Source organism: Lissotriton vulgaris, chromosome 7 (assembly GCF_964263255.1).
Source record: "Lissotriton vulgaris chromosome 7, aLisVul1.2, whole genome shotgun sequence".
In the NCBI taxonomy this organism is placed as follows: Eukaryota; Metazoa; Chordata; class Amphibia; order Caudata; family Salamandridae; genus Lissotriton; species Lissotriton vulgaris.
Genome location: NC_141695.1, coordinates 783976937 through 783990345, shown reverse-complemented (window position 1 = coordinate 783990345; position 13409 = coordinate 783976937). Strand labels below are relative to the sequence as shown.

At 41.4% G+C, this 13409-nt stretch overlaps 1 protein-coding gene across 4 annotated transcripts in view; it reads left to right on the top strand.

Annotated features, from left to right (window-relative positions):
- Positions 1-13409, top strand: part of BAIAP2 (BAR/IMD domain containing adaptor protein 2) — a 491109-nt gene that overhangs the window by 136421 nt on the left and 341279 nt on the right. For all 4 annotated transcript variants that reach the window (XM_086931035.1, XM_086931033.1, XM_086931032.1 and 1 more), the window contains exon 3: positions 8180-8266. In XM_086931035.1, the coding sequence (XP_086787161.1) occupies positions 8180-8266 (87 nt within the window). The remainder of the gene's footprint in view (positions 1-8179; positions 8267-13409) is intronic.

Genomic DNA, 13409 nt, shown 5'->3' with positions numbered 1-13409 from the left:
CGTGTCCGGGCTCCGTGTCACACACGGAGCGTAAACAATGCCAACGCGGAGGCTCGCCTGACACTCCGGAAGAGGAGCAACGCGCGACACCAGCGCGCGAGCCCCGGTCCCGCTCCACCCCACCAAAGAAGAAAACACGGGCACGAAGCGCCCGTATGGTAAGAGAGGCGACACGCGCTCTCAGGAGTAAACAAAGAAAACCAAGATTTGCCGAAGAGAAAAACGCCAGAGGCAACGAACCACACGGCGAAGCGGCAATAAGTAAAGCATGCCGCTGAAAAGCGGCGTACAACAATGTTATAGAATTAACAATGCAACATTCAAAACATGCAAGCAGTAATAAGTAATGTAGAAAAGGACTTAACTGGCTGCGAAGCAGCAAAGAAAGAGGAAGTGTTGTCCTCTATGCTTGTTTATATAGTATGTAGTCTCTATGGTTGCCTAAGCGCTCATGGGATTTGTAGTCTGCTTTTTTCTTTACTATGTTCCTATTGGCTGCTGTTGGTAGTAAAGAAATCGAGAAAGCATAATCTGAGCCTCCTGTCCTGCCATAGAATTTTATGTATGGGTTCATGTTTTTGTATTTAATGTTGATGACCAGTTCTTCACTTCAGCCATTTCGCAAACCTTGATGCTACAAGGTAGCAAAGGGAGAGGTGTGGATCAGCGGCTAGGGCAGCTGACGCTGGAGCACGGTGCTCACGGTTTGATCCCGGGCTCCGGCGGCAGCTCAGCCCAGTACCATGTCACTCTGGGCAATAGCTCGCTTAATCCTCTCGACGGCCCCCAGCGCCCCTTAAGGGTGATTTGTTCGCGCTTTAGAAATACTGAGTTATTATTATAACAAAACGAAGTTCCTGCAGTACCATGTTAGTTTATTTTGTCTTATGCAAACCACTGCATTTTCACCAACTTTAGGCAAGTTTTGTGAATTTTTTTTTGGTGGTCCTTTAGAGTCTTTTGTTTTCCACTGCTGTATTGTCTGCCTTTATCTAATGGCTACTTCTACCTGCAGATTCTGTACCTGATAAATCTGGTACAGGCGCAAGACTGAATACTGATAAGTTGAAACAGCTCTCCTGTGCTAATATGTTGAGTCTGAGCTTTTGTTCAGCTCTGGTGTGTCCCCATATTTGACATCACTGAGCTGCATATGGCACTTATTTTCATATATTCTATTTTAGTGCCCTGGTGGCAAATGTATATCATAAAGGTCAGGTTATCATAAATACTGTCTGTCCGAATCCGAAAACATTTTCGGAATGCCGTTGCTGCTCTCGAAGTTTGGATCTTCTGCAGCATGCCTTCAGTTCTGCTTACCGCTGTGGTTCATGTATTCAATGGGTATCTAGCACTAGGAGGGAACTTCTTTTACGTCTAGAGGCCATGATGAATGTTTTGTCACCTCTTCAACTCCTGTTCTTGGAACAGATAGAAAGAGATAGCCTTGCTCTCGAGTAAGTTTTCAACACAAACTTTAAGACTGATCAAACTAAGGACTCCTCCTCTCGGTGTCACTTCTGGTCTCGGGACATGTCTTGGGCCATTACCGACCTTTAAACTAGATGTCATCTTAGGATTCATCTGCAGGACCTGAGCTCTATTCCACTCTTTGTTCCAGATCGGTGTCTAGTGCTGCCGAATCTACTCCAGTTTTTCCTCTCCTGCTGACCCTGCTTAACAGTTCGCTTTCACTCAGACTTTTCTTATGGTGTGTTTTTGAGCCCCAAGTCACCTGCAGGACAACCTGGTACCAGTGAACATCTGTTGATGCTCCTGAAGTCACCCCTCTCTTTTATTGCTGAAGTCTCGACAAATGTTTCAGTATCGGCACAGAGACCGATGGTGCGCACGGCATTGGTTCTGGTTCAGTTTTTGGAGTTGTCAAAGGGCAGAGCAGTTTTAGAGAGGTGGAATGCATATGAAGACCAGCCTTAGACTTTCTGTAAATCTTTTTCAGGTTTCAGTTAGGGGCTGCCATTTTCACAAGAGTAGTATAGAGGTGATTTTTTTTTAACCTCTTGTTCAGACTCTGATATCGATCCTCAATGGGGTTACGGAACTCCAGCAACTTTACTACTGAGGTTGTCCCAAATTGCCCGTTGGCTGTCCCTAAGGAGCTCATCCCTTCTTTTAAGTCAGCCCTATGGAAGGGGATTGAGGGCTTTGAATTACATTTGCCAGTTGCAAAGGTCAAGTCTAGCATTGACAGAAATCGCAATTCAAAGGCTTTTTTAAACGAATCCTTTAAAGGCAACATTTCCCTTCCTGGCCTGTTTGAGAGCAGTGTGTGCTTTACTGTGGCTACAGGGAAAGGGTTGGGGAGGATTAGCCTGATGCCTTTGATGGGTACTGAGACCAAAGGCAATAGTTTTCTACTCCCTTCTCTCTGGCCGTCCCTGCCAGGCCATTTTAATGCAACCTCATTGGAGCGTATTTGCTTGACGGGAAGAATATTTATTTATGCTGGCACTGCTATGCGGATGCAAGGGCCTTGTATGGGGATTGTATGTTCAACAACATTATCTTTATGTCCATCCGCAGGTCATAACATTGTCAGGCAAACAGACTGTTTCTCTGAGAAAGTTAGGAGAGTGGATTGCCCTCTTCTTATGCTCATGTGATTCCTGGAGCAGGTTCTTAGACTTGTAGTCTGGGATTTGTATAAGTTGCCCTACTGAACGTACATTTTGTTCTTCGTTACTTCAAACTGCTGGATGAAAATTGTGTTCTAAAGTTCATTGATTTGGAACTTAGTTTCACAGTGTACAATCTCTTACTTGTGAATGGGTTGTTTCGAAGTGTCTTCAATCTCTTTCTTTCCTATGGAAGGCTGTCACTGGTTTATGTGCTTCTGCTTTTTCAGAAGGCGACCCTTATTGACGGGAATGCATAGGTCATGGCACCAGTGGTGAATTTCGATCTGTTATAGGTTTGTTAGGTGTGTCTGCCTCTTATCTCATTCTGTCTGACATCTAAGTGCTATCAGGCGTCTGTCCCTTCTTTCCATACTGTTTTGGTTTTTATATATCCTGCCAAAGAAAAATGGGAGCTCACCCCCTGCTTATTTCCGAATTTGAGTTTCATGTTGTTGATTGTGGTAATATCTTGGCTGGTCAATTCGCTTTGGATATGCTGTTCCAAAAGAGTGCTGCGCAGCTCAGGAAAGGACCATGCATCTATTTAACAGTTTATCAGTATTCAGTGTAGCAGATGTCTTGCCCACTTTGCTGTGTCAAAGCTGTTCCCTGAGCACTATCCAGCAGTGTTCTTAGATGAGATTTCCATTGAACGGTTATGTGGGATTCGGTTCCTTTCTACACATTATTTTCTCTAACCTCTCCTTTGAGCTATGAATGCCTTATCGTCCGCGAACGTCAAGGTTTTTGATTGAGTTATATCCTGAGACCAACATTTGCGGAGTACCTCTTTGGTATTGATTCATGAAATAAGGTTCTGCAGGTAGAAGCTATCATCAGAAGAATAAGCTAATTATCATTGGTATTAATCTTTTTGGTGGATACTCTGTCTGCCTGCATATTCTTTACCACCCGCTGGTCTTCCTTAGCTTAGGACTTTTCTTTTACGTTCAATGAAGTTCTAAATTAGCGTGGATTTGCATTTCTGTTAGTTGTGTCAACCTCCTCTGTTCTATCACAATGTGAAATGAGGATTAGAGCACCAGGGTGGAACCATATGTTTCATAACGGTACATCCAGGAAGGTACCGGAGTCGAGTTGGTATCCTGGCATAGGAGAACTATTTGAACGTTTGCAGATCCTGGTTGGCTCTCAAATGAGATTCTTTCCCACTCTGCTAGCTATGACAAAGATTCTATATGACCATTTCAAACACTGCACACTTTCTTTCAGTGGCACTCACATTATGTAGTGCGAGTCCAGCAAATGGGGTTAAGATAAATCCGTAGTTCAGTTATAGAATCGGTGGTGGCCTTGTGGCTGCTTTTGTCCTTTCCTTTTTCAAGGAAGGGAAAGAGTGCTAGATATTTGTTCCAATATATTAGCTAAATAGACGGCAGTGGGTAAGGGGAAACTGTCTTCACCTCCGCCTGATGGTGAAAAATACTCCGAAGCATTATTCAGACTAATCCAGACTAGTACTCTAGTTTCGCCAAAAACGGAGCTTAAAAGCAAAATCTTCAAGAGTGGAACACTCCTGGGTTGTGCCTTGTTCCTTTTCGAACATCTGCAGCATATCCTACACAAGTGTTGAAGTTCTTTAATACCGAGGATGTCTGCATCAGTTTCATACCTAAGGCTACAGTTGCCGCCAGATTACTTATTTGTTTTGTATGTGGAGGGAGAACCTTTTCCCACTTGTTACCGTTGAAAGGTTTTGTGTCAAGTAGCCCTTATGGACGGCTGGCTTTGAGATAGTATTCCAGGAAATCTGCCCTCTTAACTCTACTATTCCTGCAAACTGCCTCCTGATAAGCACTGCAGCTTTCTCTGGTCTGACTTTGATATAGGTATTTTTGTTCCTGTTTGTAGATCCTTGAGCTTTAATTTCAGGATTGGAGATCTGGTCTTCCATTTTAAAGGCCTTCCTTTGAAATGCTGGTTATGTTAACCTATCTGTATATACTTCTACTAGGGTTCAATTCTACTGAGAAATATTTGTTTTTTTATTTTAGTTTTTCACACATTAAAGTGCAAAAACTTTTAGACTGAATTGTCCCTTTTCAATAAACTAGCCTAGCATCAGGAGCCTTTCATGAGAGAAGCAAATGTTTGATGGACACAAAGTAGGCCTGAGCATCATCGGGGTATGTTCTACGGGCTTAGTACCTGGGCAGCATCTGCAGTAGGAATGTTAACTGTAATCTATGGGATAAGTGTTGGCGCAAGATTGAATGCACTATTCTTTTTTTAGGGTAAGAACAGAAGTGAATATTCTAATAAAAGGAAACTAACTTTATTCATAACCTAACCTATCCCGCTTCAATAGCTATACAAGAATCTCGCTTCAGGAGAGTTACTCCTGGATCATTGTTCTCAAATATGCTTGGCAAAAGCTTAAGTTTTTGTTACAACTTGTTGGGTTGAGGGATTTACTTTTTATTGTGAGTTGTAAAATAAACGCTGCAGCAGTGTGGCCAAATGCCCACTGTTTTTGAGAAATAGAGAAGGTTACTAAAATTAAACTATGGATAGAAGACCTTCCTTGCTTACTAGATCGGACTTTCCGTATTGTTTACTAACTTCACTCCACAATTGCAACTTAATAGAAATATTCAGCCCAAAGTATGCTAATGCAGTTATCCCCCAAGTTATTCACAGAACCTCAGTCTTTATGATTTAAGTGTTCTAAAAATATACCTTCATGCAAATAAATACTCTAGGCCCTGTAGTTAAGCCTTTTTTGTATACAGTTCATCAAAGATGTTATTCATCAATCTAATCCTCCTTCGTTAAGGTTTAGAACTGCTTTGAAGGAGCTCCATAGGTTACCCCTCTTCACATTAATTATTAAGGGATGTATTCATGAATGCTTTTGGGAGAATTCATAATTTAATGATGTCAGCCTTTACATACTTGAGGATAACTACTATGTGAAAGTAGCTGTCTTATTCAGTGATCAAGGGGAACAGTCTCACTATAAGGAAACAACACAATTTCTTAGAACTCTTTTGGCCATAACTTCTCACTAAAGGTTAGCAACTTACACTGACCTTTGGGTAGTTTTGGTCAAGGGTTTACTCAACACAACTGGGAAAGTGATTGCATTCAGACTTAATTTTCAATAGCTTCTTCATCTGAGGTTGCGGGGAGGTTGAAGTGGAAGTTAAAACACATGCCTGTTGTCCCATCTCCAGGTCAACAGGGGTCTGTCTTGAAAATGTTACCATTTTAGTATCTCATGAAACCACACATCTAAAAAGATCCCATCCTGGTTCTCTCTAAAAAATGTTAATGTAATGACATCGAAGTGGACACCAGGTGATGGGGTGGGACTGAATAGCAACACACCCACTAGGTTTTATGGTTGCAGGCTTCTGACTAATGAAAGGAAAACAAATTTGATGCATCTACCACCGCCATCAATTGTATAACTTTGCAAAGCTGACACAGAAACTTTATGCAGAGGATTTCACTAAAGGGGAGAAATGGCTATTTATATCAAACAATAATATCCTAAAGGTATTCTTTGGACTCTGAGGGTTGTAGAGTATACATTTTCCCACTCAAAGGCATCGAAAAACACAGATTTGCAACAAATATGGACTCAAGCGCAGAAGCTTGTTGGTGACAATTTTTTTTGTTGCAAAATTGAGCCCTTGCATAATATTTTCTCCAACCCACTTAATGAGCGATTCAGAATTCCCACCCACCTAATACTGAGGGCAAATGTTTGTGTTGAACACGTGGTACCTTGATCAGCTAACTTTTAAAGAACTGTCTATTCGGCTACTTAACAAGCTCTTATTTCTTAACGACATAACTGTGCACAATTGAAATCCACCATTGATGAACTTTGCAGCGTGACTCCTAAAATTCTGATCATTTGGACATTTTCACTGCTGTCAGGCCTGTGTGGAAATGTTTAAATGTGAAATTTGATGTATGAACGGCTTTATTCAATCTGTGTTTTTTCTTGTGACCAGACTCCTCTATATCTGATTATTAATTCAAGTGCAGCAGCCTGTTTTGATTCATTACTGGTTATCTTTCAGCTATCAATTTGTATGGAAAATTGACTTTTCTTAGCTCATAATTTGAGTTCCCTTCATGAAATCCTTTTTTATATGGCTTAAACACATATTCTCCCTCGTGAAAAATGTCTAGCTATCTAAAAATTCATAGTGGATCCTGTTACCTGTTGAGCTTATATATAATTTATATGAAACTCCTTGAAAAATTACTTTTAACTTCTACCAGAAGAGTGAGCCATGGTTTCATATTTTTCTTTCTAAGGATGTCTCACTCTTAGGATCAGTTGGAGGTTTTTAAAGTTGTTCCTGACTTACTTAGTAATGCTTTACTTTGTCTGTAAATCTTCTACCTGCTGGTTCTCCATCTCTTACTTCCATAACCAGCCATCAGAATTCCTCCTGTGTTATGTTGATGGCACATTAGTTGTTGCTCTCTGTTACTAAAGTTAAAAAACACTGGCTTGTATCTTGAATAACTTCATGTAAACTATTAACTTTTAGAACCCTGATCTCACATTGTAAATGAAGACACTGACAGCATCTCAGTTGTGACACACCACATTGCCAGAAATGTGTGATGACACCACAGACCGATTGCTTCTCCCTTTCCAAAAACGTAATTGCCTGGGCAGTGAATTAGGTTGCCATTTCTCAGCTCCTCCATGAAGTGCTCTCTCGATAACCTGCCTGTAGACTTTCAATGCTCGGTACACCTGTCAACCAAGTATGTGGGGAACTGGAAGCCAAAATGCTGGAGAAGTTGCTAGCCCGTACCCATTACTTCTTTGGCATGAATAGCTTCCATAGTTCGGCATATAAACCCTCGTTCTACCACCTTCCTAATCTTTCTACCTTGGCTGTTTAACTTCCTTTGCATGATCTGAAATTAAATGTACGATAGTAGCAGCGTTTTAGGAGGCTTCATTAAGGGCAGTTGGAGGACTGGGATCTGATTACTTGTAGAGACTACATACAGATTCAGTATCTGAAGATGATGCAAATTCATTATTTAGCCAAATATGTAGGAAATACTAATGTTGGAGAAAAATTTGCTACAGCAGAGCAAGCCATTTTTTTTTTGACCTGGGTCCGGTTCTCAGTGACACTTAACGCGACCTTTATTATTTTTTTCACCCGATTGGTACTGTGGTCTTTCCATCCATGTTCTTTCCATAGAGCGAAAATGCTGTAAAGCGAATCAATACATGTCTTAAAAGTTAGAAAGGCTATGAAGATCCACCATCCAAACAACCTACAAATTGCTGAAATGTCTTGTGGAATGGACAAAACGGGAAGTGGGTGTTCCGTGTATTGAACTATAAGCAAATAATTTTGTTGTTTGCATCCTGATGTGACAAAATAATGAGATCCTTTCCACAATCTGTCTCTTTCCCTTTGCAGCTACCAGTATGCTAAAGATGAAAAACCTAGTCCATATTTCTATGCTTTTCCTTTTTTGATCATTATAAGAAACTGTGCAATTTTTATTTTGTATTTTCTTTTTAGGTGTAACGTTTGCAGCAAAAGGCTACTTTGATGCTCTGGTTAAAATGGGAGAATTGGCCAGTGAAAGCCAAGGCTCAAAAGAACTTGGTAAGTTGAGGCAGCTGAATGATTTAGACTGAGCCTGGCAAGCATTTAAATGACACTGTGACATCAGTTTACCTGCCCCATAAATTTAAAGTTAAATAAATAACATGGATCCCACCCGTTCCTGTCATTTGATCAAAACTGGAACTGACCAATTTACTAAATTTTTAGAATGAAAATTCTTCTTTTAAGTTTCAGTTTGATGAATGAAATCTATTTTGCAATGTTATGCTTCATTTGTGCCTATGCCTTCTTGCTCCGAAATTGGGTATGTTCACAGTTGTCTCATTAAAGGGACTCGCAACCAACGTTATTTTTTTTGTGCTGATATTTGTACATTCTACCAATATACTCTGTATGTGACTTAATTTTGTAGATGAACTAAACAAGAGTACAATTTGAAAGGAAACTGTTGGGAAACACTGAACACCCTTGGTATGCCCTGCATGTGCTTAGCCAAAGGTCCTGGGATCTAGCGAGTCTCTGACCTATAATCTGACCCTATCGAGAGGCGTCTCATACCAATAGCTTGGAGACCTGAATCCTTTCTAAAGACTTAACACTAGGTTTGACGTTTCTCATATACCTTTGCCCAGGATATTTCTCTTACATCCTTGCACATGTCGTCATGCTAACTGCAACTATAGTTGCATATCTATTCACATAGCTGCATGTCCCCAAAGATTCCCATGATGACATACACTCAAACATGACCGATTTGGTCAGGAGTCACTGGCTCTGCTAATTTGAGAAGCAAACCATGTCCTAGCAGTGAAACTCTTGTAGTTTTCTTCCACGCTCTGAAAATAAAAAAAAACAGAAGTTATGAAGTATTTTAGCAAGTGTGTGTGTATATAAATATATAATCTGTGTGTGTGTGTGTATATATGTGTGTATACATATATATTGCACAATTACGTAAAATCATCTATGGATTTTCCCCCTCCCCCCAAAAGAATACTTATCATCTCCTCCGAGTTCTTCAGAGTAGTTTCTCTGAAGGCGACCACACTGATATCACTGAGAAGGGGCACTGGCGAGGTGTGTATAAGGTTATGTATTTATGTATGGGTTGCATCGGTAACTCGTTGCCCTAGTTTTAGACACTGGAGTGTGCTCTTCCCAGCCATAACAGTTATGACCGGGTTTATTTTCACTCTTACCATGATGTCTTTTGAAGCCACTGCCCAGTGTGCCCATTTAGAGCAGCTCCATTCTAGGCGAACTACGCATGACTACGTCCACTGTGTTTTTCTGACCTCCCTTTTAGTATAATTGCTTTAAAGACTGCTCTTTTGGTCATGTCCGTGAGAACACTTCCTACTCTTGAACTAAATTGGTGCTGGTCTATTCTGCTGCTGTTCTATCAGGGAGTAGCAAAGCTTGCTTGGAACGAAGCTATCATTAAATAGCTGGCCGAACACTTTTCAGGAGATGTCCGTTCTAGGTGTGACCATGTACATTCTGTATGGGCATGTTCAGCTGTTCCATTGACTGACTGGGCAGTTTATCAACCTCGGATTAATAATTTGTAGGATTCCTTTGAGTCGTGTTTGTATGTTTAGTGCTGTTTGACTTGCAGACGAGAGGCTTGTGGTGTGGTGTCGGTTCCTGTGGTTATTGCCGAGTAACGCTTGAGAAACCTGATCTTCCGAGCAAAGCGCGCTGTGCAAGTTAATATCCGTGACCCTAGCTCCTCACTTACTAGAATGTCGTTTCTTTTGCCAATAGTTTCGTTTTTATTTTTGTTTGTTGCATAACCGCATTTGTCCAGTATTTTATGCTTCCCTGCCCCCGGGGAGACTCTCTGGCAGATTTCATGATTTATTATTTATGGCTTAAATCTCTGGGGGAATTTTCTCCACAGCACAGCAAGATAAACCTCTGCATCATTGCCCTAACTCTCCTCCGAGACCTAATTTCCTTTCTATTAATAATCTCTTCTAAGAACCTCCTTTTGGAGAGTTTGCCAAGGGGTTTACTAGTGCATGCACCAGGCTGCCCTCAGGGTAGCCTTCAAGCAACAAGCGTGGCTTTTCCTAGGCTTATTACTGAAGAGTTAGGTGATGAGATTTGTATACATTAAAAATAAATGGTGATTACTGCCTGCAGGCTTTCGTGGTCCGGTGCTGCTGTTCAGAGGCCCACTGGGAAATCGAGAGGTTTATTTACTGGTCATGCCTCTGCAAGTCCTAGATGACTGTGGGAGAGTCGGTCACAACTTTGCCTGGAGGGCATCTGAAGAAGTCCCGGTTTTGCTCTTGCCTCTGATAAACCAGCAGATACTTGGTTTCTGTGAATGAAGTGTTTAGACTCGAGTCTGACCCATTCTGTTTGACTGGCCTCAAATTTGGGGTGTATTGCTGATAATGCTGAGTGGTAGTAAAATGGTAGGTATGACAAAATTGTTGATTTTTAGTCTACCTATGGTGCATGTAGCAACTCCCGCCCCTCCTTTAACTAAGGTTGTTACACAGTGTTCTGCAGTGATTGTGCTATTTTTTGTTCTGTTTTCCTAAGCCTTTACAAGTCCAGCTCTGCCCCGGTTAACGCCAGACCAACAAATATGTTATAGCACTTGTATCATTCGGTTTCTTTGTAAAGTTCCCTTTACACGGACATAGTGTGGTGGTCTCTGAGATGCAGTGCTGCCCTACAAGCACTTGCAGCTTTGTTGATACCATTCCTTGAAATGGGATCGATGGTGAATTTAACAAGGGTAACTTTATATGGGTCATATGCACAGAACAGTAGGAGTACTGTCGGTTAAAATAAGGCGATCCCATAGATCTTTCCTTACTTTTATATTCCCTATGCATGTTGTAATTGGGCCTTGGACTACGTACCCCCTTATTTCCTGATAGTCAAGAGCCTCTTAATTTAAACATTGATGTAGCAGCATATGGCTCTGTGATTGTCTGTTAGATCTGTGTGACATATTCTGCTCATCGCACTAATAGAGAGTCAAAGGTCAGAGCAACACAAAAAGCATTGTTCAGACTTTCACTGCTACATTTTAGTCTCACTAATCCTTTGGCTTCAGGAGAACATTTATGGAGGCCAGCAAGTTATTACAAAGTTTCTGCGCGAGACAGGAGGCAAAATGTCCTTGAAGGAACGAGGAAGCTTAACAGTGGGCCGGGTTTTTCTGCCGTGCTATGATAAAATCTATTTGAAGTTTGATTCAGTAGCACAATGTCTGTATGAGTAGTTACATTTTTCGAGCATGCAGAATAGTCCACTAGAAACTGATAACTGGGTACAATCAGACTATTGATCATCACAGCTACTAGCAGTGCTACACTACGCCGTGCCTGCCAAACAGATCATGAGTTCTGTGATTACTGCTTTACATCCTGCATCTTGAAATTGATTTCAGGCTGTCTGTGCCACAACAGGCAGTCATAAAATGTGGGAAACATCATTTACTACGAAGCAAATAACACGCATAACGTTTACCACGCGTCACTCACCACGCAAAGGTCTTTCCCACGTGTAAGCCTTCAACGACCGTCTTTACCACGCGAGTGGTATTCCTTCCTGTCGTCGTTCTGCAAGTACGATCTGCGTTGGCTTTGGGGTGCTGGGGGGGGGGGGGGGATTAAGGGGCTGGGGGGCTGGGGTGGGGGACTGGGGGGAGGCTAGGGCGGGTTGGGGGGGTCTCCCCCCCCAAAAAAAACCCAAGCGGATATTAATAAATAAATAAGAAGAAAACGTAAAAAAAACCGCTCTACAATGCCTCAAAACGCTGAAGGAAAAGAGCACGTCATAATAGAAGTCAGTTATCAGTTTTGATAGACGTGTTTTGACGCTTGTTTCCGTGGTCGGTGGAAGAAAGGGCTGATGGTGAAAGACGTACAGGGGTAAGATATGAATCAAAACTTTGTAAATTAGGGTATTAATTAAGCGCATTATGAAAAAAATAAAAATATAATGTAAGGGAATCTGTTTATTATTGTTTAAAACATCGATCTTTTCCTTCGTACTGCATGTAGCCTATCAGTATCATTATGTAAATTTAAATGGGACGTCAGATGTTTCGTAACGTTATGATTGCGGAGTAAAAACATGCGTTGTCAAATGCTGCGTGCAAAAGACACATGCGAAGTAAAATTCGCGTGGTAAAGGCATGCGTGGAACTTGAAATCGTTGAATAATCATATATTCATAAAATGTCTATTACAGGTTATACTTTTGAGCGATCTAATGACCACGACATGGGCCGTGGATGAAACTGGGCTGTGTGATCCCCCCCCCCCCTTCACCCACTCCCCCACAAAATAAATCCACATGGCGAAATATTTGTTGCACAGTGTAATGGAATCAAAAAATGCTACTTTAAAAGAAAAATAAGTGGTGGCAAAGCTGATTAGTCTGACTTGCATTTTGAGCCTTAAACATTTAGTTAAAAAATCACTGCTGCAGTGAAAAAAACCGAAGCCAAAAAAACTGCTTTCTTTATCCAATGAACGGTAACGAAGAGAGAATTTAATGTGTGGTGATTTCGAGTGCTTTAATGTAATAATGACATCACTCCACTGGATTTGGAAAAATACAACAGCCCGTAGCATGAGGTGAGAGATAAATACTACTCTGGGAGGAGCCAAGGCTCCTTTCTAAGTATATTTTAAAGTATTGGTACCGTATTAATTTCAGTGTAGATATTTTCCGACTTTAAGAAAGCTATATAGTAGGAAATAGTGCATGGGTCTTGTTCTATAAATGCTCCATATCAGGCTTTAGTGATTATATAGTTTTATTTTCCTGTACGTTGCTAACCCATGTTTCTGAATCGGAGATAGTTTCAAAATGTTTTTTGTTTATTCCCAGCAATAGTATTCCTGTTCTCACATGGCTAGCCAATGTCTTGTGATCGGAGTCCCTTGGACTAAGGTTATTCGGAGTGGTGGCTTGGGGAGGAAAATCTACAGGACCCCTGACCCTGTAAAATTAACTAAAAGCGCACCACTCCTAATAGAGTGTAAAAGCTCCTTTTGTTAATACCCTGGGCTGCCAGGCTCCAGTTCCTGTTCTTAGAGCGGAGTCTGACCGCAGTGCACTCTTTCCAGCAGCCGCCCCTGGCAGCTTGTCGGCCTCTGATTGGAATGGTAATAGTGAGTCCGTAGAGCTTAAGAAATCCTCTTAA